We start from the raw sequence: 23,945 nt of genomic DNA on the forward strand, positions 1-23,945 counted from the left end.
CACAGTACAACAATAACGCAAAAACGTCGGAAAAAATAACATCCCATATTTGTACGCTTCGTAGTCATTTGTACGTAAAATATGTTGACATGAATCATGAACTAAATTTGCCATTCTGCTTATTCATTCGTTAAGAAGATCTTGATAACAAGAAAAGCTCTTCTCAGTAGATAGGTTAACCTTCAGACTTTTCTAGCACTGCTGAACGGAACGCACCCAAAAACATAAATTCTGCTTCTTTTGTGCGAATCAGATCGCATCCGTTCTTCTGGACTTCATTGTTGTGCCTCGGTTATCTATAATCAAATCAATATATTCTATTACCGTAAGCGTCTCTCGGGGTTGCTAACGTCTTTCGCTTTCGTTAAATTATAATAGCACTTCACGGTGGATTGAAACTAAGGGACTATGCGGTAAGATTTGCGAACAGAATTAGGGATAGCAACGGCCTGGCCTGATTAGAGCATTGTGGTATATATAAGGACGCTTGCGGGTGACTATGTGTCTGGAAGTAGCTGGCCCGCTGGAACGCTAAGCTGCGACAGAACGCACAATGTTTTTGTACCGTCTTGTGGAACGAGGCGGAGAACCGGTATAAATATTTTGGCCGTAGCTCTGGTCGTACGGCATCCAAATATTGTCTCGTTCCACAGATAATTTTAATGACTGGCGTTGGCGGGAAAACTACAATATTAGCTACGATATAATGCTCGCAGCAAAGTCCACTGAAAAGCCTGATGATAAAATGCCTCGCTCTGCGATATCTTCGAAAATACCAATATGCTGATTCTCTACGTAGCAGATGTATGATCGAATGTATCGCGTACGTTAGATATAGTTCGTTATTATTTGTAATTTTTATATTGCCAAGTTGCAAATGATGTCTCTGTGCTTTTAGCTTCGCCAAGAAATGTCTCGTTCGACGGATTACGTTAACTGGATCTCGTCCTGATTGAAACAGGACGGAGGCCTTTGTTGATTTCTAGTGTTGCCAGTACTGCCCTTTTTACGCGTTATTTACACATGTTGTATGCTGGTGCGCATGATTGCATGTCCACCTTGACACCTACTTTAATCTCAGACAATCTCATCTTTCTTCTTCCATTTTGATTACTTAATGGATCTTTTGCAGGCGGCTTAAAATAACCTGTACCGGATGCTGGACCGTTTGATTTGGGCTGCTTGCGCGGGCATTTCACTGAAAATCAAACTATTGCCGAGGTAACATACTAATGTGCCGAAATGTTGCCAAATGAACATTCATTTGTCCGATTCCTCTCCTGCTTCGGATCATACCGATCTTCAGTCTTCCCTGCTGGTCGGACGAACAAATGTTGCTTATCGTTGCATCGACCCGCTGATGTTGTCCTTCTTGATATTGAACAAACAGGTCCGTTGCGGACGAAAAAAGAGGGTGAAAGAAGTGTTTTTTTCTAACAGTTAGCCCATGATCTGAATAGTTGGCACTTGCAGCACTGAAACAAGCGACGACGGCGTAATCTGACCGGCGGAATAAACATCTATGGAACGGCAGCGACTAGAATCGGCTATAATTTTTTCCCGTTGATTCCAGATACGCAGCGCTAGCGGTAATCGTATGAGCAGCGACACGAATACGCAAAATCAGTGATTGATTTCCAATAGTCAAACGATATTAATCCGTCCAGTTGTTGCTGGCGCTACTGTCGTCGTCCATCTTGAAATGAAGGTCTTTCTACTGGCGTGGTCGCTTGTCAATCGCTAGCAGGCGGAGCCGTTCTTCGAATAAATAAGTAGACTTAACCGCTGGTATTATTGCTAAATACTAACTGTGCGATGGTGACAAATGAAAAGGTAACAGGCCACACGATTCCATTTGCTTCGATAGTTTAACCGCAGCCTTGTGCAGAACAAGTGCAGACGCTAGAATACTGCATGGACAAGATCGGAGAAAAACCAAGCGAACATCGAGTAACAAAGTGACTGGGAGAAAAATTTATCTAACACATATACACTCACAGGTATGCGTTTTCTTAGTGTGGATTAGTGGTGTTTATCTCTCTCGCAAGTGTTTATATATTTCAACTCAAGTGGGAATACACCTATGCAAGCGCGAAAGCAAAAATGAAATAAAACCGTTTCGAACATGATACCACCCCACCGCTCTGGAATACGTTGTAGAGTTAGTTAATTGACCCAGGTAATGGAATAGTGCTCGACCAACATGAAGTCGTTCTCATACTTAACCTAAAATGCCCTAGATGAGTACATCAGGTGAGCTTGCGTTGTTCCGCGTGCTTTGCATTACATTTGTATTGTGCTACGCATCCTATTGCGCACATTGTCCGCAATGCTGATTCTCGCCGTAATGGTGTGGATTGTGGTGTGCCATTGATTTTTCGGTGCTTAATTTGTTATTTATTCGTTATTTGGCCCGTTTATAGTTTCTTTTTGGCTGTTCTAGAGCATCTATGAGGTGTACCGCCAAGAAGGAGTCGGCCGACAGCATTTACACAAACCATCTTTCTTATTTGGCGACATCGATGCTTGGCTATCGAAATGCCAAACGCGATCACATCCCCGAACCGTTGCCGTTGCCTGCGCTTCAACCATATCCACGTCAACTCTTCACCACAGTCTGCTAAATCGGGGGCTATCAGGAACACTAGCATTGGTTGGTCACGGGGGTCTGGTATGGTCTACGATGATCAGTTTGCATCAACGTCCGCATTCAACTCGCATTAACGAAAGCCAAGCAGACAAACGATCGTAGCTGGAAGTAGGCGCGCTGCAGACGACCTTGAGCGCCAGCATCAGCAATAGCGGCGAAGCCGCCTCCCCTATCTACCTGCTACAGCCGTAACGTTTTGCGCTGCGACAGCGCACGTTGAAGTGCAGAAAGCTACGCTCGTTGATGGGTTCGTCTGGTTTCTATTGCCGCTGCTTGGCCAGACCCCTATCTTTTGTGTCGCCGTTTCTGAACTGAGCAATACCAACGGCAGAAATAAACACTTCCGAGAGTTTGTTAGATCCGTATGTGAACGGCCACGACTGCAGCAATAGCAGGAACTTCCACAAGACAGGGAGATGGATGTCAAGCCCGTACTTATACGCTGCGGGTCACATTGCACCGTTTTTTTTTTTTATAAGCGATTCTATTCGCACTATTGGGGCCGATTGGCTAAAAGATAATTTTCAATCTCAACTAGAACTATAAGATGCAATATTATGATCTAGACGTAGCTGCTTGAGGAGCTGTGAGTGTTGGAAGCGTAAGCAGTGTTTCATGAGCTCTTTCAGTTCAGTCCACCGATGGGATTGTGACCTTGCACAATCAGGCGATAATAGTTACTTAAAACTAAAGTTGTCTGTAGTACTAACGTGGCATAGCACAGATATACGTTTCTTGATTTGCAACTTTTAGCCACGTGAAATTATTCCCAAACGTCGCACACATTACGATAGTCCATAGACATACATATCTTACAAGCCTAAATGTCCACGGTACGATATCAGCCTATCGGACGGGTGTATCGCGCTGTTCCAATAGCAATGGTACGCATTATTGTAAAAGTACTACAAAGCGTGGTCCTTCGTCGACTTGTTACGCAGAAACCTGTCGTAGCAACTAGTGCAGTCAGGTCCCTGTTACTGGCACTTGTCCAGCAATAGCAGAGTCTTCAACCTTCAAATCTGCATTTTTGGCTTTGCGTTCATTTCGTGCGTCGCCACTATTTTCCGCTCTATCGACGCCACGATGTCATTGGCCTTTCCAACGCCAGTGTCGAGGCTATTAGGCTAAGCCGCTGCTACTGGCTTACACAAATTCAGCAAGATCTCGATGTTGTTGCCCATCTGTACTTAAGGCTCCCGACGGGGTTCGGATGAACACATATTACCCGTCGTATTCACTGGCACCCCGCTTATCTACAAACAATTATCCTATTAGGACAGCCAGCGTGGAAACAATACAAAGGCAGCATAAGACGCAGGTCAGAGAAATGTACGTACAGTCGCTAATCCTAATTATCTGGTGTATGCGCATGACACGCTGCCCTATCTCCATCATCATCCCCATCATTTCACTTCATTAAATGACCAGATTGGTTATTAGTAACGTGCATTGCGAAACAGCAATATACTATAAGCCCGAACGATTCTGGTGTTGAACGCGAATCAGGTACATAATAACGTTGTTAAACGGCCGCGTTTCTTTGGCTCGGGACATCGGTAGCTTGTCGGGGCGACCGCAAAAATGCCCACAGATGTATTTCCTTTTCCTTCGCCCCCAGAAGAATCGCTGAGGTGGACAGAATACAATGACAAAGATACGACGAAGCGCAATGACAGCAACAAGTATTCTGTATCTACTGTAGCTGCTGTGTGTAGCTTCGGACGTTTCTGGAACGGCCTTGGAAAGGATGACGTTCGCTCCTGAAGGCCCGAGTGTGTTTTCTCCATACTCGGCGGCTATTCTTATGCAAGTAATGTAAAATTGTAGCAAAATGTGGAACTTGCAGCTGCTTGTTCAGTCATGATGATTCTTGTTGCAGGAGCGACTAGCTAATTAACAGGCACATGGAAGACACTTAAAATATTCGCACACGACAGTAAAATGGAGATCTCTCGTCAGGCGCACAGGTATGTACACGTGCAAATCTCTCTTGCATAACGATGTCCCGGATGATAATGGTGATCATTTGAACAAAGAAGACACTTTCTTGTCGGCCATATCACTCGCGAAGGCGAAACAAGCGGCAAGCATGTACATTCAAATGTTGTATTCCACAAGTGATTACGGTGCGTGCAATACCAGATCTACCGGTACCGCCAAATATGAGCATACCTAGAGCGTTAGCGTGTTTATTTTGTGTGTGAGATAGGGAAAGAGTGTCTCTGTGTGTGTGTATGTGCATGTGCTGATACAAACCGCGATGAAGAGGAAACCACTTCAATGCACTGTTATCGTCTTTGACTTGAAGTGATATGTGGGCGAAATAAGCCGGGGGATGAATATGACAAGGGGCAACGCCAGCATCGCTTTATCGACTTTGTACAATGTCTGTCCTGAATCGTCGACCCTGTTTTTTTTTACTTCAATATGCTCCAACATCAATAACTATCGTATGTGCGATCGGAACGAAACGCGCTTCCCTATTGACCCAAGCTAGTAATAATCGTATGCGGTGCGAAATAGCCGGTTTCCTTTGCGATCTTCTTGCTCAGTAAGGACGGGCGCGCAAAAAAGTCGATAATAGTATAGCGGGGTCCGTATTAGATCACATCGGACTATGGCAACCAACGCGGTTCGCTACTTACTCGTGAACGTTCAGCAGCTGATCATGCACAAATAACAGGGTATTCGTGCGAACTGCTCTGGTCGGCGCCACCTCGTGGCGTTTGGCCCATTCGCTGTTGCCCGTTAGTGGTTGCCGTTAGCCGAGCGGTCTGTGCTGAAGCAGCTCACGACTGGCGATTGTCGGCAGGAATCGCCTGCGGACGTCCTTGAAAGTGGGGGGCAAGGCCGTAAAAAGAGTCGGCTGCCTTTGGCTAATGGCAAAATGAGCGTCGTCTATAGCAGCGTGGCTTTTTTTCATCTGTGGTAGTGGCGACAGCAATAGAACTGGATTATCGCACTTCGTTTAAGCCCCATGATACTAGCAGCTCCGTAATGAGAAAGAGGCCGATGCTGGTGAGATACGGTAAAGAAGCTGGTGGATGTAAGGGTCCCTTTGGTACAGGGCGCGGTTATTCTATATTAGCTCGAGGGGAAATATTCCCCTGGGCTAAGCAGCATATCATGAAGAAACGACAAATTTCATGTCTAGAAGACTAAGTATTATTCGTTTGAATGAATGAATGAATGAATGAATCCTGGTCGTGAATGGGCATTTATTTGGACCTTCTAAGTGAAAGAAAACGCTGCGCGATTTAAGGTGAACCAGTAACGTCATTTGGCCGTTGTCTTCAAATGGGTTTTGCACAGTGAGGAAGTCTCGTTGTGTTATGCCAAATGTGAGAAATCCGCCCTATAATTGCTTCCGACTGTTCATGTTTTCACGGTCATCGCTCAAAACGCATTGACAGGATCTACAAGTGCACAGTAGACAAAAGCTCACGCTCCTGTAAGCGAAATGCGTCCAGTGGTCAGCCACACTAACTAGCAGATTCAACCTTTGAACCGCTTTGAATTCCCACGTTTTTCACCAGTAGTAATGCGTAGATCCTAACCCTATACGTAACCCCGTAAACGTAAGTTTACTCGAAACCTAATTATCTAGAGCTATCGGCCGGGCAAGCTCCTGAAAAAAGATCGCTCACTCACAGAGACTTCGCTCGTGCTTTTCTATCTGATTGTGCTAGGGCCGTAGTCTCGACAGTAGCGGCATCAGCTCCTATAGTAGTGACAAAAGCAGGACTCTCGTCGTACGTACAATAACAAGATACTCGCAGCAATACTACGATGTTGTAGCGGTGGCCATAACCAAGACACCATCAATATTACGGTTGCCAGTTCTTCATAAGCTATGATATATATATTGGACTTAACAATCCTTTGAGACTTAACGGTCGCCATTTTCCGACAACCTTCTTTATCTAGTGCTTGACCACGGTTATAAATACCTGGTCCATTGTCATGCCGGTGTAGCCGGCTCGTCTGGTCAACCCAGCACTAATTACGACTTAGCTGAGCAACAAACGCGTTCTCGAACAGGAGATAGGTTCACATTATTATATAACATGCTGAGCCGCCTAATTGCAAAGCAGATGAACGATTCACGCCAAATTGTCGACGAAATTGAACAACGATAGTCTGTCATATTTAACGTACTGTATGTGCATACACAGATGCTTATCTAAGTGCACAGATATATGCACCCTATGCGTCTTTTTTATGTTCCATCATACGGTGCGCTTATACTGGCTACAGTCGGCAAGTAGATACAGAGTGAATCTACTACGGTGAGCCGGCCCAGATTATTACAAATGCTACGGGTTTTGCTGTTACAGTTGCGGTGAACGGATCTCGGGATTGGCTATACTGCCCTGCCTAGGCAGCGATAATAAAACAACAGCAGGTTAAGCAAAAAGACCCGTCCCCCGCCCAAAACCCGTTTTAGCTAATCGCTACGCGAGGGGTCGTCCGCCAGACGTCGCCATACACACACACGTACAAATATCGAAGACGCCGAAAGGCCACGGGAGGTGCTCACCACACCGTTGACAGCAGCGGCCATAGCGGCTCTGGCCGGTAATGTAAGTAAAAGTAAGTCGCTAGCTACAGAACAGAAGGGAACACGACCATTTTTCAATGGTTTTATATTGAAAGGGTGTACGGATTGCTACTCGATAATCTGATATGCTCCTCAGATTGTTAAGGACTGTATTGGGTGTTTACGTCAGTGTTTATGGGTACTGATAAGCACGGATCTATTAGTGAGTATAATGAAGACCATCTGACCGCTTAACTTTAACTGAGTGGCATATTCATTGTAGGAATAAAAACAGCAAAACTGCTGTAATAGTGACAATAATAAAGTCATATTGTTTGTAGTTTAGGGTAGTGATAGCTAAAACGAGCACAAGTATCTTTTATAACGATGTACAGGATTCGGTGAGCCATTTCAGCCATTACGGCTTCGACAGATGCATGACTTCGGTAGCCACATGCACATACGTTGAAGCTTTCACCTCACCGTTATTCTGCACCATAGCAATATGTGTCACACATCGAGCACTGCACTTTTATGACTCATTGTCAATACGGCCAGTGGGCAATTAAATTTTAGCCAGCCGATTGGTAATCTCTTAGTCGGCCAGCTACTGCGCGTTGCTGACCTAGCTTTGTGCATGAACCCCTGTTATTACATCCCTCTTTTTACAAAAAATAAACAGATCAACTAGACTTGTTCAGGAGTCGTTGTCAGTATGGTCTACAATAATAGAAACTCACAATCGGCAATGCAAATTTTTCGTATCAGCCGAAAATTCAGGCCGATTACACCATTTGCTTTGAATATCCTCCACAGATACTCGTTGTAGTCGTCTCAGCCATTTTTTCACATCATAGTGTGATTCTATAGGAACAGCTCGACGTCTGGCTCCGCCATTTCTCAGCGTTGTCGCAGTTTGGAATTATGACTCAGATGCCATTTCGAGGTGACTCGTCCATGGCAACTTGGACAGGGTGTCAAGATCTCATCATCCATACGATATCCTGACGTATACATCAATGCACATATAGATCCGTCGTTTGGGATTAAACTTTATATACTTCAATTCGGCAACATACCTAATCGTGTTGCAAACATTACCTAACTCGGAACATGTAGAACTACGGAGAAAAAACAAAGGAAAGAAAGAGAGAGTAGGGAGAAAGATATAGGCTTGTACATCGGAAGCCGCACGGTACCATGCCGTAAAAGGTTTCCTATGGCAATTGTTGGTACTTTGCAAACGTAGCATCACGTCAGCTACGTTCACCTTCGCAGCTTTAGCGTCGGCGATATCTATCTATGAAATGTATTTATAGGTAGCATCAGTTTGATAGACCAGCGATAGTATCAATGCAGTCATCGCGTGTTAGGTCCAGAAACTAATGCTACGCCCGTACGTTTATTCGGCGAAGATGATGGGTAGAAGAGAGCGCAAAGGAAGTAAAGCGCTTCTATGACGCGTACGATTATATCATTTTACTATATTATGAGTGCGAGTATACACGTACTGGCGTGAACGTACCGCTGCTATTGCAGTTGTTTTTACTGCGATTTTTCTACTTTATTTCGACCTGTCTTCGTACTTAGTCGATGTTGATAAAATGAAAACGACAGGATTGGACGGAGTGGAGATGGGAAATAGAGCAAAGGCAGAAATAAACGGAGTGGGCGCAAAGAGGAGGATATCGCTAAAACTGTTGCTAAAACTACTGCTAGCACCGCCCCCCGTACTAGAAATTCTTGATGTATTATGATAATATCCATTGCACCAGCTCGACTGGACAGCCGACTAATATAGCAAAGATCATTAGATATATTGAGCTGTTGTTATACCCGCTGGTAGTAACAAGGATAGCAGCGCAGACTAGCTCCGGGGTTCTGCCGCTTGCCCCATGTGCCCTAAGGTCTCCGGCCCTAATCCGGGGACTCTTATGTCTATGTATTTTTCTGCTGAAATAACAATTATTATCATTGGGTGACTGCGTATATAAGAACTGCCAGAATCGCATTGTAATAAGATGATCAAATAGGGGAGCCTAATATACAATTCTACTCAAGATATCTACCAGCACAAAATGAACGAAGGAAACGATCGACACAGTGACCACGGAACTTTTGATGACAAAAAAAGGACTGGATAAGGGGATTATATATACGTAAGGGGACAATATGAACCAATTTGGATTAGATACGCAGTTGTGGACCTGTCCAATGTAGGAAATGCGAACAGCTGTTTTACAGCTCGATCAAAGCATCGGTCGATTGATCCTGTTCAAAATGTTGCTGCAACCGTTAACAACAGTGTAATCTTAATGGCTTGAAGTATTGTTTGACGCAGTAGCAATTACTGGAAAAATTATTTCTAGGTCATGGAAAGGACCGTATCTCTAGGCAGTGAGATATTCGTTAGGCAGTCGGCCAGTTCAGGCCAAACCTGCTAAAGAGCTGAAGTTTACTAATATGGTATCATATACGGTAACGTATCGTAATACCGTTGTTTTTGGTTTTGTGGCGTTTGTCGCCTTCGTTTCCTGTGACTAACATAGCAAACAAAGGCGATAGTTTCATGTTAATTAGCTTATGGCATGAGAGCGTGGTAAGGACAAGCACGATGGTGACGAATGGAAAATGAGAACGCAGCACAATTATAGGCGTAGCATTCTATTAAACGCTTTCGAGAAGCTGTTCGTTGAATTGGCCTCGTTTAGAGATGATTTCACGTATAACGGAATGGCCACATTTAGCCGTTCTCTTTAGCAGCGAATGATCGATCAAAAGGCCTGCTAGACCTAAGCCACAATAGCGTTGTACTTTAGCTCAAATACAGGTACGTATCTATAGATATATATATATATGCAGCTTGGCGATCGGCCGCTTTCTGGGCATCTTCGAAAGGATCGACAGATACTTCACGCGCTTCTTAGCCGGCATTGTAATCTTAGGTACAATTTACAGCTTTTGTTCGTCTTGTCTAGCTTAGTCCTTTCCCCTTCTTTTTATCTACTATAATCTCGATTCGTCTAGTAATAGACAGGCATATCAGCAAATACAGTGCCGAAATTGTATGGAGAAGATTTTTCGCTAAGCGTCAGTAGCGGTAACGTTAGTCTTTGACAACCTGTCAATTCCGTATCTGCTGTGCCGTTAAGAGCATAGCTATCTACTGTCAAGCGCTGGATTACCTGACTTTTAGGCCAAGTATTCAGTGCGATCTCGTATTCACATTAAGCGCTAAGGACACGTAACAGTAAAAAGATTCAACGGAACAATCGATTGTGTGTTTGACAGGGCACCGGATAGTCGCTATTGAAGCAATGCACAAAAGTTATGCGGAATTTACGCTGACTGCTATTTGCTACGGAAAGCGATACTTCTAGTCTATTACAGGAAACGTCTAATCGGACGCAATTGTGGTCAGCTAATGGAAGAGTTTCGGCCAATTTTAGGTAGTGTATAGTTAATCAGAAATTGAAGTTCCGGGCCGGCTTCAACGCAAGCTTCCTTGCCCGATCAATCCGTAGACCTAAATCTTTGTATGGTTCATGTTATGGTAAAGCTTCTTTGGCACTGCTATGTAGCTAAGTGTGGTCCTCTTGTTCTCGAAAAGTACACAATTATAAGCGTGAGTGATAATTTATTACGTTTTTTCTGTTTCTATGATAATAATCTTACGGTAACGTATGTTTGACTTTTTTCTCGGCCGTTTGTCTTTTGCTGGCAATGCAGTATACTTATGCTCACAAACGTACCACTTAGGTCTATTTTTATTTACGTGGTAGTGACGCCTTATTGATTTCTGCCTGTTTCATTGATCATACATTTACTACGCATTTATCATTTCTTTTATTTACGATATACTACAGACGTCTGTGTGCCGCCTTGGTAGGCAATGCATGTTGGCTAGCGTATTTCGTTATCATTACTTAATTTTCACCTCCGCGAAATGTCACACGCGATGCCAGCTGCAGCCGCTACACTATATAAGTATATTAAACGACGTGTACATATGTACATACGTTGTGGTTTTGTCGCTGTTATCGTTCGCAAAGGCCTCTTTTTTGATGACGTTTTCTGGCGCTCGCCGAGTCAGCGACTCAGCTACCTGTGAAACTCGTAGCAATCACCATGGTAATCTTAAGGCAAAAAAATCGAGAACAACGGTTGTCTCCCACAACCGTCCGATCACACCCGATTCCGCCACATCGATCCATCTAACTTGACCCTGTCACGTATCGTGGACATGTTACTTTGCTGGCTACAGTGTTGTTGCTATTCCGCGTAGACATTACACAGGATAAATGATGTCACTGATCCGTAGCGACTCGGGAGGTGCGGCCCAGCTTAGTGAAAGACACGCAATGGGCCCGCGAACGGTCATTAAATGTTTGGTAATTCGATTTCTGTATGGAAACTATCTAGCTTACGCAGTAACGCAATGCTGAGAAAAAAGCAGGTAGAACACAACAGCGATACGAAGCAACTATCGATAGGCACGCGCCGAGATAGTGGTACATACGCCGTCACTGAGGGTGTATGTACACTATACATTGATATGAGCAGGCGTGCAGAGATAGTATCCCCGCAAACGATGGATCGCGTGCATTTCAGAGAAACGGGTCGACTATCATGTAGCGCATGATGTTTATTTAGGGTTTCAACGGCGAAGGACGCTGTACCTTAGTTAACCGTCGCTTGAGCGGAGCGAGCTCTACTTTGACCGGTGAGAATCATTTTGTGATTATGAAGTTCATTACAATAGCCCGCTTTTTCCGTTGCACACTGGAGATTTTCCCGTTTACAGTAGCGATATATTTCGAAAACAAATCAGACACAATCATTTGTTTATGTGCTTCAAGGTTTTTTTCAAAGAACTGCTTTGTTGAAGTTCTTCTATGCCAAAAGAATACAATACCAATTAGAAACTCGAGAAAATTTAAGCGAACTTTCTTTTCAATACCTTTACTGATCATCAATCATAGCCGCGTTACCTATTCATTCGACTTTACGCTCTGCAAGTTACTCGTACTGCAAGCGGAATTGTTGTTGTTTTAGGATCGCCAACGAATTGGCCGCAACTATTTCTCGGCATAGGTCCACGGACGTGTCGCCGCCTTCGTTCGGCCTTTGTCGCAATATTTGTCGCCGATGCCGTTACCGTCACATCTCACTTGATTAAGTATCCAACGAATGATTTGTCGGTGAGCCATCCTGAGAAGCAGGCGTTTTACGGACGGCTGATGTGAACGTGGGTGATGATGCGGAGAGGGCGAAATTTGACATTTAGGAAAACCTTGGCGTCTTTTCGTTGACTAGCGTTCCAACCGCCGCCGCCGGTTTTTCTGCTTGTTCGACCCTAACCCCAGTGACCAGCGTAGGCGATTGCTCTTTTTTGTTTCTAAATTATCAAACTCCGCCGAACCGTTTCCATTATCTGAACTCATCGATGTCCACTGCTTCTTCATGACGACAACAGCAGTGACACCAGCGACGATAACACGAACGATCGCACGCTGTCCTCACATATCTAAACGAGACGGCGCAGTCTAAAAATCAAGATCCATTAGGCATGACCGTTGCTAAGCTAAATGTGTGCGACGACATCGATGATATACAGGAATATCGCCAAAACTCGAGGAACTCCCCAGTGTGTCGGCGGGGATAGACTACCCGACTGGCGCAGATGATTTTTTGATGCGATCGTACTCTTTTTTTTTTCATTTTGCCTCAATTTTTGTATCGCGGTACCTTGGAACCTACGCGTTCAGCTTGTCATAGTACTGCGATAGGCCCATCGAAGAACTGGGCCGCAAATTTCGTTAATGTTGTAGACAGAACGTGTCTTCGGTAGCACAACTGAGCAGAGCTTAATGTTTAAATCCTTCACGCACACAAATACACATACAACCGGATATGCCATACGTGTGGAGACACACGAAGTCTGATTGGAAACACCGAGTAAGAGGCCGTCTTATTACTGCTTATTAACGCTGAACGAGCGCGTTTGGTGGACAGTCGAAGTGGCAACAAAGCAAAAATCGATTACGTACAATTTAATCAGACAGAAATGGAACAAGGGTAGAGCAAGCGCGAATCAACAGCCGCGAACAAATGGTAGTGACAGATAGAAACAACAGGCAGCCTTACTAAAACCGATGTAAGCAAGCAAATTATACAAGTCCAAAAGGTAACTACGAGGCAAGAGGAAACGACTGTCAAATCGCGGTCCGCATTTTTGTTTTTGTATGTGATTAATTGTTTCTTGTTTTAATTTTTCGCAACGCATTTCTGTACTTTGTGTTATTCTAACGGAATCTTTTTTCATATTTGAAATACTGCAGGCGATACTAATGGTATTACAAACCGGGCCGCATTGCAGCCGGCTGTAACAAGGTAGCATTAACAGGACGCGATTTCTTTCGTCATGATCCGCCAGTGTCTCTTCCGTTTTCGTATCAAAATAGAAGTACTATACAGAAGGCCACCGTTTGTGACGCGTTTGGCGGCCGTTGCGGGAACCGGACAACCGAACTGAAGTCAGGGATCAGTCGAAATCGGAGTTAGTGGAGATGATAGGTATAGACTCAATAGAGCAGTAACGGCGCCCCTTTGTCGTCTTGGCTTTTCTGATCCACACTCAGTTGCCGACAAACGAACACTTCCTAATCAATGGCCACTGGCAAATATCCGAGTTCTAACAAGCAGCGCGTTTTTTGGTTGCTAAGGTAACCAGGATCCTGCGAACGCAATGGGTCTGACAATAAATCGATAACAAACCAATGGAACGCATATATTACTTTGAGTTTCTTGCGTAAGTTCGTATACGATAGGCGAGCTCACTAAGCACATTGATACAATATACAAAACTCTTCTGGCGATTGCATTAGAATTCGCGTGTGACAGAACGTGCGCGCTTAGCCCGCACCCGCAAGTCTACAGGTAGTTAGGCTTCGGTGATTCTCTTATTTAGCGGCTGTGGCGCTGTGAAGATCCTTTTTGCCTTCCGTGTCGGCCTTGTCATCCTTTGAAGATCCCAGCCTTTGTCAACGTGGCGTCTATAGAGAACGCAACAACACCCACGAAGCGGAATTTCGTCGTTGCTTAGCCAACCCGCTGTTTCAGAGAGCATTGATATCGACTACCAATGACCAATTGATTACTGTGACGCCGCTGATATGGCATTTTGTTTCGATAACTAGTTGTGCCCGGTCAAATCGTAACCCAGGCAAGTTCGCCGATTACGGCAACGTCTCGTATTCGCACAGATGCTACAGAACACGAACGTACAAACAAGCACGTTACTTAGCAGTACGATCAACAAGCGCCAGCCGCCAACGGCCAGCGCGTCAAAGGCTAAAAACGCAACGCATTTGATCGTCTGTCTCTTCTTCGACTCCGTCGAAACCATGCCGCGATACAATTTATTAACTGTCGGGATATGTCGTTGGTGAAGATAACACTGCCAACGGCTTAGAGTCATTCCCTGAATGTCGCTATAGTCGTTCGTGATCGAATCGCGCCGGGAGAGACAGCAGCATAAACGGCACCACGCAACAACAAATGAGCCTGGCAGAAGAGGCATCTATCGCCTTCAATAGCGACGTCGGCGGCAGCAGTGACACTAGCGTCGCCACGAATGGAACGCTGGCCACCCCAGTCGCGTTAGACGTCGACTTAGAGCTTTTAATTCAACATCTCTCGCTTGAGGTTTTCCTCTATACAGAGTCAGAATCACTCGGATCCACAGTGTCACGGTTGGCGTCGCTTGGAAACAAGTGCGAAAATCTACTTGACCAGCAAAGACCAGCTCGATTCACTAGCCTACTCGACCACGGCGGCGTGGTCCGGTAGCGAGACAGGTCCACGGACCGTTCACTACGCATGACGTCGCCATCCGTTCACTGTATATTTATACGATAGTGGCATCGAACATACGGTATGTAGCTGGATAATTAATCATATAGGTCACTAGTCACAATGTCTATGCTGAAATACAAGGGGACGAGACTTCGCAAGCTATTAAATGCGGTCCAAGAGTTCGAATGGCTTCGCATTTAACAAGACAATAGATTTGAATGAATTTATGCTATATGCACAGTGCCTAGCTGCCTACTACAGGCGTACCGTTGTTAAGCCGTAGGCAATTAGATCGGCCGTTTTCGGCCAAAACGGCAGGCAACGACCGTTAGTAATGAATATCTCCATATACCCGACGAGACCGATATAGCAATTTACCCACTAATGTCTACGCCGTTAGATGCTATAGGACAATGAATGCGCAATTAGCTACTGTAAAATTTATCGAGTTTCGACTATTTCTCATCTGGGTTCATTGAGACAACAGGTGCTAGCGCCGATGAAGAAGGGGCTTATGTAAAAAAGTTCCTAGAAAATTGCCAAAAATTTGCCGCTAATATAACCACATCTTCATAACTAGACCGTGTGTGTCGTTGTGACACGCTCCGAGCCAGACGGTCGGTGTGTCCAAATACATGATAAGACCATATGTGTGTGTTTGTTTAGCATGTGAGAAAATGATATTTATTGAACAAGACGCGTTTTTGTGCCATTAACAATGCGCTATCAACAAACACGAATAGGTAGAAGCTGTTTTCTACTTAAAAAAACATCACTTAACTTTTAAGCGACATAACGTGGTGCTGGATCAACTCGTTGCAGTGGCTATTTTGACAAGATAAATATACTTGTATTGTAAATAGTCTGTTTGTCAAAATGGTGTTTTTTTCCTTGCAGCTTACCTTAAACAATGTGTCCTTCTGATACCAGACGTCCTCTTCTTCGATATTCTCTAGTTCGTCCCTCGACCGGGAAAGTATTCTCCGCCGGCTGATCATTTTATATTTATTATCTATTTACTAATAAATACGATCTATTTACCTGGAATTAAAGAATATAAGCAATATATCGCACATTAGATAGTATCAGATGCCGTACTCTATCTATGTAAAACACATATCCTTTAATAGTTCGTCATGCAATGTATTTTAAAATGTTCTGTTCCAGTGTGTAATGTATCCCGTTGTTCTTGCTATAATGTCATTGCTCTATGGCCTAAGTTCCTCCCCTGTTCTAAGTCATTTGTAGACCTTTGGCGACTTTGCTGAACTACTGTAGTAAAAACAATCCAAAGCATATTTTTTTTCTGGTTACAATATACGTTTCTATATCTGTTGATCCTCCCAAGAGCTGCAGTGCAATTTCAAAAAGAGGATAAGAACCGACACAGGACCTTGACAACCTGTGCGTTCAAAAACCTTTTTATGCCTAAATGCGCCACAGATAGATTTGCCGTGAAACAACAATCGATACGCGCGTAAAGTTGATAGTGTTAATTAAATTATAGATTTTACATAAGTTGAAATCAGCCATGGTATTATTGGACAATCTACAGCAGTGGCAGCAGCTTTGCCTTTGTCGTCCAAATGACTTCAGATACATTTCGTAACACGATGCTGAAACACAAAGCCTGTCTGATGCGAACGCTTTGCGGCTCCCCGTACAATACGCCGGGCCCGGAACAATATGGCATTGTGTTCGAATATGCAGATACCGCTTAACTTAGTATTCTCAACGTAAAAGCGTCCCTTATTTGTATTGCTGTTATCTGCTGCCGAGAACTTTTGTATTTCTCATCCTGCCGGTCCTATTGCTATCGGCCGCGAAGCGCCTTAACAAAGGGGTGGGTTGAACCGAAGACCACTATGAAGGCGATTGTAAATGGCAAGTTTAAGCGCAGAAATTGTACGGTTAGGCACTGACTAGCAGTAAAATCCGAAATTCGAAAAAAAAAAAAGAACGAAGAACTATGCAGTGGCACCCCATCCCCCACCCCCAAAAAACGTCCGGAAAATAGGCGACATAATAAAAACATCACGAACGACGCCAAAGAGTGGACAGAGTGGCGTTGCAGACAGGACACTATGTTTTCGCACAGGCGTCACATCCTGCTGATAGAGTGGCACTGTGATCGTTTTTACGACAAGCAGGAGCTTGTGGTCCTGGATGAGTTCACTAGATCCATGATGTGTCATGTTACATCCTGCATCGATTTGGTCATGTCTCTGGTTTACAGTTAAGCTTGACGGCTGACTGACCACCGACGGCGCCGTCACCGCAGCCGCGGATGCTGTGTTAGGACGATCCAACTATTGGACTATTGGGTATTACTAATATTGGATGCATGGCATTCGTCTGTATTTCTAATTGGCTTACACCCATCGTATTGACATGCGCTCGCTCAGGGTCTTTTACAGATCAGGTCCAAGGGCGAATGTAAAGACGAGCGGCGTTACTGTGCCGGGTGCGTCGTTGAAACCAAAAAGCTACAAACGAGAATTGGGGTAGCAACGGTAGGCGAAATCGAAGCAGCAACGCTAAGATGCTGCTGCGAATCTTGCCTGGCCAGTTCAGGTCACTGAGGATTTGGGACATATTTCGTCTTTTTTTGAGGCTTTTATGAGAACCCTTATGAGGCTAAGCCTGAAGGCTTTGTCACCTGCTACTTCTCTCGTATCAATATATATATATATATATATATGTATAACTACAATATCAATTCTTTGTGGCGCTCACGAAGTGGAAGACGCTAGATGAACAGCTGATTTCAGAGAGAATGAGAATTCTCAGCTGAGAGGAAATATGATTGTTCAACGGGAAGATCTGCCTTCATTTTTTAGACTTTTTTAAACTTGCACGGAGAACGGAATAGGCCAACTCAAGAAACCTGTCCAGAAAGTACACTGGTGAAAAGAAGATGGGAGGATCTGATGGCTGTACGTTTGTGTTCTTGCCTAATGATGCTTGTTGCAGTTGTCGCTAGAAGCCGCTGGTAGGACATATGGTAGCCAGCACAGCCAAGTGCAAACATAAGAATAAGGGGCAAAGAGTGTAAACACGGCGAGATAATCAGCAAAGTAGAGATTATAAGAAACCCTATATCATAATGAATATGACTGCATGAGATTGTGTATTGTCTTCGGATTTATCGACCTTATATCTACATACTTCATTCAATCAATTCTATGGCATATACATCTCGCTCGCCATATTTTCAATGGCTTCGCCATGGCGTTTCAGTCAGTTGATACACAGACGTTGTAGAGATATCCAAGATGTCCCGATACCTGTTTCGCTGGTACCTAGATCTGTTGGGGCTGTACGACTTTTGTGCGTCACTAAAGAATAACTGTTTTGCTTGTCTTGGGCCAACATTAATGCTTTTCTGTGATGCCGACAGTATCACAAATACATGTACTACTTCGAATGATTTACGAAGTCTAGCCGATATACAGGTGAATAGTTCGAGGCTTGACCTTCCCATGCCCCGATGAAGTGTTCAAGTCAAGTAGCGTGTAACTAATCCTACCGTTAGGTAGCAAATGAATCAAAACATGTTCTTACGTATCAAAATTAAGGTAATTATATTTTTAATTAATATATACAAGGTAATCGAAACGGCCAGACATAAACTTACTGCTAAATGTAAGTTTTAAGCAACGATCCCATAGCGAGTTACTTAGACAATTACAACTATTATCAGAATGGCTATTGTCATAACTAGTGATAAACAGTCATTTCTATTACGACCACTATATTCGCTTTGTGGCTTTAGCTGTTCTAACTGTACCTTATTGTCACTTTTGTTGTTGGACGATTTTGTCCAATGAAATATGTCCCCTCGGACAGCTGCTTCCCCCTCTACCATTAACATTCCCGTTGTCATAGTTGCCAGCCTGTTGTTAGCGGCCGTTTCCTCTTCAGTCGAACGGTGACCAAGATTTTCCGGTTGTCCAATGGGCTTTCAGCCGTTGTGAGCTGTTAGCCTATCGTTTTCTCTCATGCTTTTACCTGTTCATCAGTCTATCGTAAATATCTATCATTTATAAGATATATGTTGGCGGCTTGCCTACTTCTGCTTCAGATGCCACTACCAATGGCTCAGTCATTCGTAGACGCTTTGGTCTGCCGCTGATCGTCGTAGCGCTAGCTCTCCGCTGCAGAGTTGCCTCAGCGTCAAGGATCGTCCGTGCATAGGCAAACGCGTACGTCCTTAACACGCGGAAACATCGGACCGAGGCGAGGATCAGTTAAAGACATTCGGTGAGGACTTGGAAAAAATAGAAGAAGAAGGAAACATCGTCGCAGACCGCCGTTGCGGGTGTATCATTGCCATTACGGCGAAGACGCGATGGCGGCAGCGTCTTCGTTATCGTTTGCCTCGTTTCGCGAAGGAGTCAGTGTATGAACGCGAAAGATCTGTCCGTACACCCACAAAAGCGTCGAACGGCCGGAGATCGTTAGTAGCAACCGTTAGTCAGTCCCCCGTTATAGTCGGTGGGCTGCGCCAGCGTAACTGTTGCTGTTGATGCGACGCCTGTACCGGCTTCCGTTGCAATTTCTGCCATTAGTTGAACGCGCCTAGCGTTAACAGCAGTATACGCAGCTGCTCAGTGAACAGGGCCAAATGGCTGAATGAATGTTGAGCGGCAGTGGTGAGGGCAATATAAAGGGGGCAATGAAGAAGATGCCACCTCTTTCACCCAATAGTATAGCAAATCAATTTGCGGCGCCGTTCATGATATTGTTAGTATTGGTGCTTCTGCTGTTATAGCGAACAGTTACTCCATCAAAGAGATTAACACAGGAAATATTTGCCCCCGGCTTCGTATAGTATAAAAAAATACACGCCTCAATCATTTTGGTTTAACGATGACCTGTCGGCAACGAGGACAATAAACGTTCTCTATTCATATGTCAGTTTGCTTCTGGGTTACAAGCTTGCAAATAAAGGTGTTATACTACGAACGTTATATCGCAGCAAACCTACTTACACAGATCGGATTCAGATTTATGAAATGGAAATAGCATTCTGCCTAAAAATGTGATTATTAAAATTTATGCCGTTATTAATCATCGTCACTCTCATTTAGTCAATGCCAACGTCGTTCTCATGACCACAGATTATTTTTTGAATTGAACTTAAGAATTTTCATTTTTTCGTGACTACACGTTAACTCGTAGTGGCAAGACCTCGGTGGACTCCAATAAGCAGACCCGTACGAGAATCCGCTAAGTGGGTCGAGATATGTACAGCTGAAAATACCACCCAGAAGGTGAAGGGTGAGGTGTGCAAAAATTGAACACGGTTTAGCAAGGAGACAGGATCATTCCGACCACGTACACTTTCTCAGCCGTGTCAGAGAGTGGCAAAGCTCACTGCTCAAAGTCACTGCGTTTATAAAAACCGTTCGACGCCGTATTGACTTGAAGACTGTGAAGGGGTTTGTTTTTCACATGAATAGCATTTTGAGATCTTAGGTAGTGATGCTCAACGTTTTTACGGACGCTCCGGCGAAGGATTGCACAACTCCTGTGACATCTAATAGGATACATCCGACAAAATTTTGGTGTAGGCCGTGATTTACATCCAGGAGCTGAACATTTCGTCAGCGGGATTATGGAAAAACGACAATACAGTGAAGTAATTTTTGAGAAAATCATGTCTCAGTTGCGAGAATAATGTCCACATGGCAACTATGTATTCAGGGATGAAAAGTTACAAGGTCATATGGTAAAATACGTCTCTGAGGCGTTTAGCGTTAATGGTGATGAGGTCCTGCCATGGCTTTGAAATTCACCCGACTTGAATCCGATCAAAAATGTGTAGCGGTATGCCACAGGATGAGTAATAGTCGGCTAGAAGACTGCGAACGTCTTACAACCATAGAATACAATGTTTCGTGTCTCGGCCCAGGATCCGGATATAACAGAGACAGTGCGAAAGTGTGTTCGGAACGTGTCAAATCGAGTTGCGGCAGTGATCGCAGCTTGTAATAGTGGACCAGGTATTAGCCTCAATAAGTACCTGTTCTTCCAGAGATGTTTGAAAATGTTTCTCTAGCGACAGTTTCGCTACCCCGACCAGCATCCATAGAAAGAAACGAGAAAGACCGCTTTCACGTAACAAAAAAAAAAATCCACATACAGGTATCTAGCTTGGCTGCGGAGTCTTGTTATTCGATATTTTTCGAGCACAAAAAGATCACAGCGGTTGACCATCAGACCTCCTTTGTCAACAGAAGTGACATTCTATGGTGGTCGATTACGTTAGCCGACGCCATTAGTGATGACGATGATTGGCCATCCTTGGCCTTCCTGAGTCTGCACGACGGTATGAATGGTCGCGTGATAGTAGCTACTGTATTTAGAATGCTTGCCTTAAGAGGGCACGCATCGAAATAGTAGCAGACGATTAATTTCTTAACTGATGATGCATCTCGATATATATACACATATGGAGGTAGATGAACACGCTTAGCTATAATGATCTAGACAACAAAAATAGATAAGTAATGATACCATTGTACCTAGACATAATTACGAAACTGAGGTAATACCTATATAGCGTGTAAATAAAAAGTGACCTATGGCAAAGTCCACAGATTAGGGTTGAGCTAGCGGATCAAGGTTGTCTCAACGCTATCTAACAACATTTTTTATTGTCTGAGTGGTAACGAACACGTTACATAAGTTCTATCACACCTCAAAGTAGTGTTATCATAATGGTTAGTGATGATAATGATCGTGAAATTATAATTATAGAAAACAGTGCGGCACGGTACTGATTCTTACGTAAGTTAAATATCGGAAAAGAAAACCTTGAGCTTTTGCCTTCGAGATTTCACGCTCAGTATCGTGACGTTGGATGATCGTGCACTGGCATGCCGAAAAAATACAGGAGCCCTAAGGAACAGAAAGTGTAGGTCGCACTAGCAACCTCACAAATATAAGATGTTGGCCACCTAAAATTAGGAGTAACCTCTATATGAACAGCGAGTTCAGAAAGAAAGATTTTCATCGATCAAACGTTTAGTACATTTAGGTGGCGGACGATTGTTTCCTACTGCGTCACCCGTGACCAGTCGCAGAGCACGAGGGCACCGTGACAATAGATAATCAGTACCGCCGCAAGATAAGTGCACTGATATATCTAAGATATGTAAGCGCTCATCGCTATCTTTTCAAATCTAAACTTAATAGGATTGTAAATGATAGGCCTCAGCTTGACGGATTGATGTACCTAGTGGTAGCTATGAGAGCTACGTACCCTTGAGAATTAATGTAGAAATATTAATAAAATGTAAACTATTTTGTTTTAATTGATTTCTCAAATGCGCGAAAAACAGTAAATCAATTAATTTTTCTCGTCAATGGTTTCGCTTAGCGATCGTTCCGGTGCCGCTTCTTCGTTCGACTCCGCTAGACAGTTTCTAATAAGGATAATTGCAGTTCATATTGTCCCTTGTAGGAATTATGCAAAAACAGAACTAAAAATTGTTCAAACAAGCCTCATCACACGAACGTTGTCGATGTCTGCTCCACGAAACGACAGCCACCGTTATATCTGGGGTGGAGGCTTTCGCGTCCGCGGCGTTGCTTCGTTGCGCCCCCATTGGCCCAGATTATGGTTATGACATTGCTGCCATTCGTCGTATCATCGCCTGTTCTTCATAACCTTCTTGGTTATCACTGTTATCCTCGTTGAAATAGCTACGTCGGTGTTAGCGTTCGTAGCACCAACTGCCATAGCTGACTTTCGGATGACTACTTTTTTGGTAGGCGCAACACCCACCTACCCCAAACTGACCTTCTTCCGTCTCACGCTCAACCAGTTATTCACGATCTGTTGGCCTGCGATTGAATATATACAAACGTCACAATTCCGTTCTAAATTTTACCGCCAAAACGTCGTTCGAAAGTCGCCGCTCCTCGCTTTGATCAACTGTCATCGTAGGCGTCATCGCCGCCAACAAGTCTCTGTACAACACCTACTTGTGATTGGGCAATAGAATACATGACATGTACACACATACGTACGCGCACGTGCAGAGTCAAATTGTGCAGGGACGTACACAAGTTTCGAGTGACACTTACGCCGATGTCTGTTACCACTCGCTGGCATTCGTTAAGCGCGGTACAAACTATATGCTTGTTACCCGCTACTAGCTCTGTTTGCCTATGGATCCCTCCGCTGTAATTCAACTCTTCCACCGCAAACCCTATCTATGTCTATATCACAAGATATATACATATCTATAATACACGATTTTATGGTGGCCTTAAATTTCTCGTCAGAGCAAGGGGTGGTGTGGGGCAAAACTACTTCGACGAGGTCGTGTCTTGTCGACTGTTCGCACCGCCGAAACACCGCTGCCACAACATTTTCTCGTGAGGGAGTTGCGTCATGTCAGTCACTTCACGTCACAACAGAAGTAGCAGCGTCAGCAGCAGCTTAAACGGCGCAACTCGTTCGGACCCATGGCTGTTGATAATAGATGTGGGTTCGAAAAAAGAAAAAAAAAAGATGGAGAACCTGATAAAAAAATAGCTGAAATCATTTACATCAGTCAGTCAATCCAGGCTAGCCAATCAAGCGTTAAACAAACCTTTGCTAACATTGCAACACTATAGGAATCGTAAGCTGCAACAGCGGCTCAAACCGGCTACCATTCCAACAAGCTGTCCATGATTCTAACAGCTAAGGCAGATATATGCAAGGCCAGAATCATACTGGGGAAAGCTCCTTTTGGCCGAAAAATGCCTATTAGACAACTGCCGTCGTGTAGGCTAGTCTTGGAGCAGGGCAGTTTTTATACGGTTACCATGAGAATGATAAGACAATGAGATATCGTCCAGTAGACGCTCCGCCATAAAACTACAAGATGCACAATG

General features: G+C 44.1%; 1 protein-coding gene and 1 long non-coding RNA gene across 10 annotated transcripts in view; one reads left to right on the forward strand and one right to left on the reverse strand.

Annotated features, from left to right (window-relative positions):
• LOC111243619 (uncharacterized) overlaps positions 1-23,945 on the reverse strand; it is a 126,507-nt gene that overhangs the window by 50,918 nt on the left and 51,644 nt on the right. For 5 of the 8 annotated variants that reach the window (XM_086981649.1, XM_086981651.1, XM_022789421.2 and 2 more), the window contains exon 2: positions 15,953-16,091. In XM_086981649.1, the coding sequence (XP_086837775.1) occupies positions 15,953-16,048 (96 nt within the window). In that variant the 5' untranslated portion in view covers positions 16,049-16,091. Of the gene's footprint in view, positions 1-15,952; positions 16,092-22,320; positions 23,170-23,659; positions 23,808-23,945 lie in introns of those variants that run through there. The other 3 variants (XM_086981650.1, XM_086981646.1, XM_022789418.2) reach the window with 3 other exon arrangements.
• Positions 1,582-15,944, forward strand: LOC147757405 (uncharacterized). 2 transcript variants are annotated; one of them, XR_015322300.1, is made up of 3 exons: positions 1,582-2,000; positions 6,991-7,246; positions 13,535-15,944. It is a non-coding gene; the product is annotated as an uncharacterized LOC147757405 (long non-coding RNA). The 2 variants fall into 2 exon arrangements; XR_015322299.1 differs by having other exon boundaries at positions 6,991-7,236.

This window comes from Varroa destructor, unplaced genomic scaffold (genome assembly GCF_002443255.2).
Source record: "Varroa destructor unplaced genomic scaffold, Vdes_3.0 BEIS01000002.1, whole genome shotgun sequence".
Lineage (NCBI taxonomy): Eukaryota > Metazoa > Arthropoda > Arachnida > Mesostigmata > Varroidae > Varroa > Varroa destructor.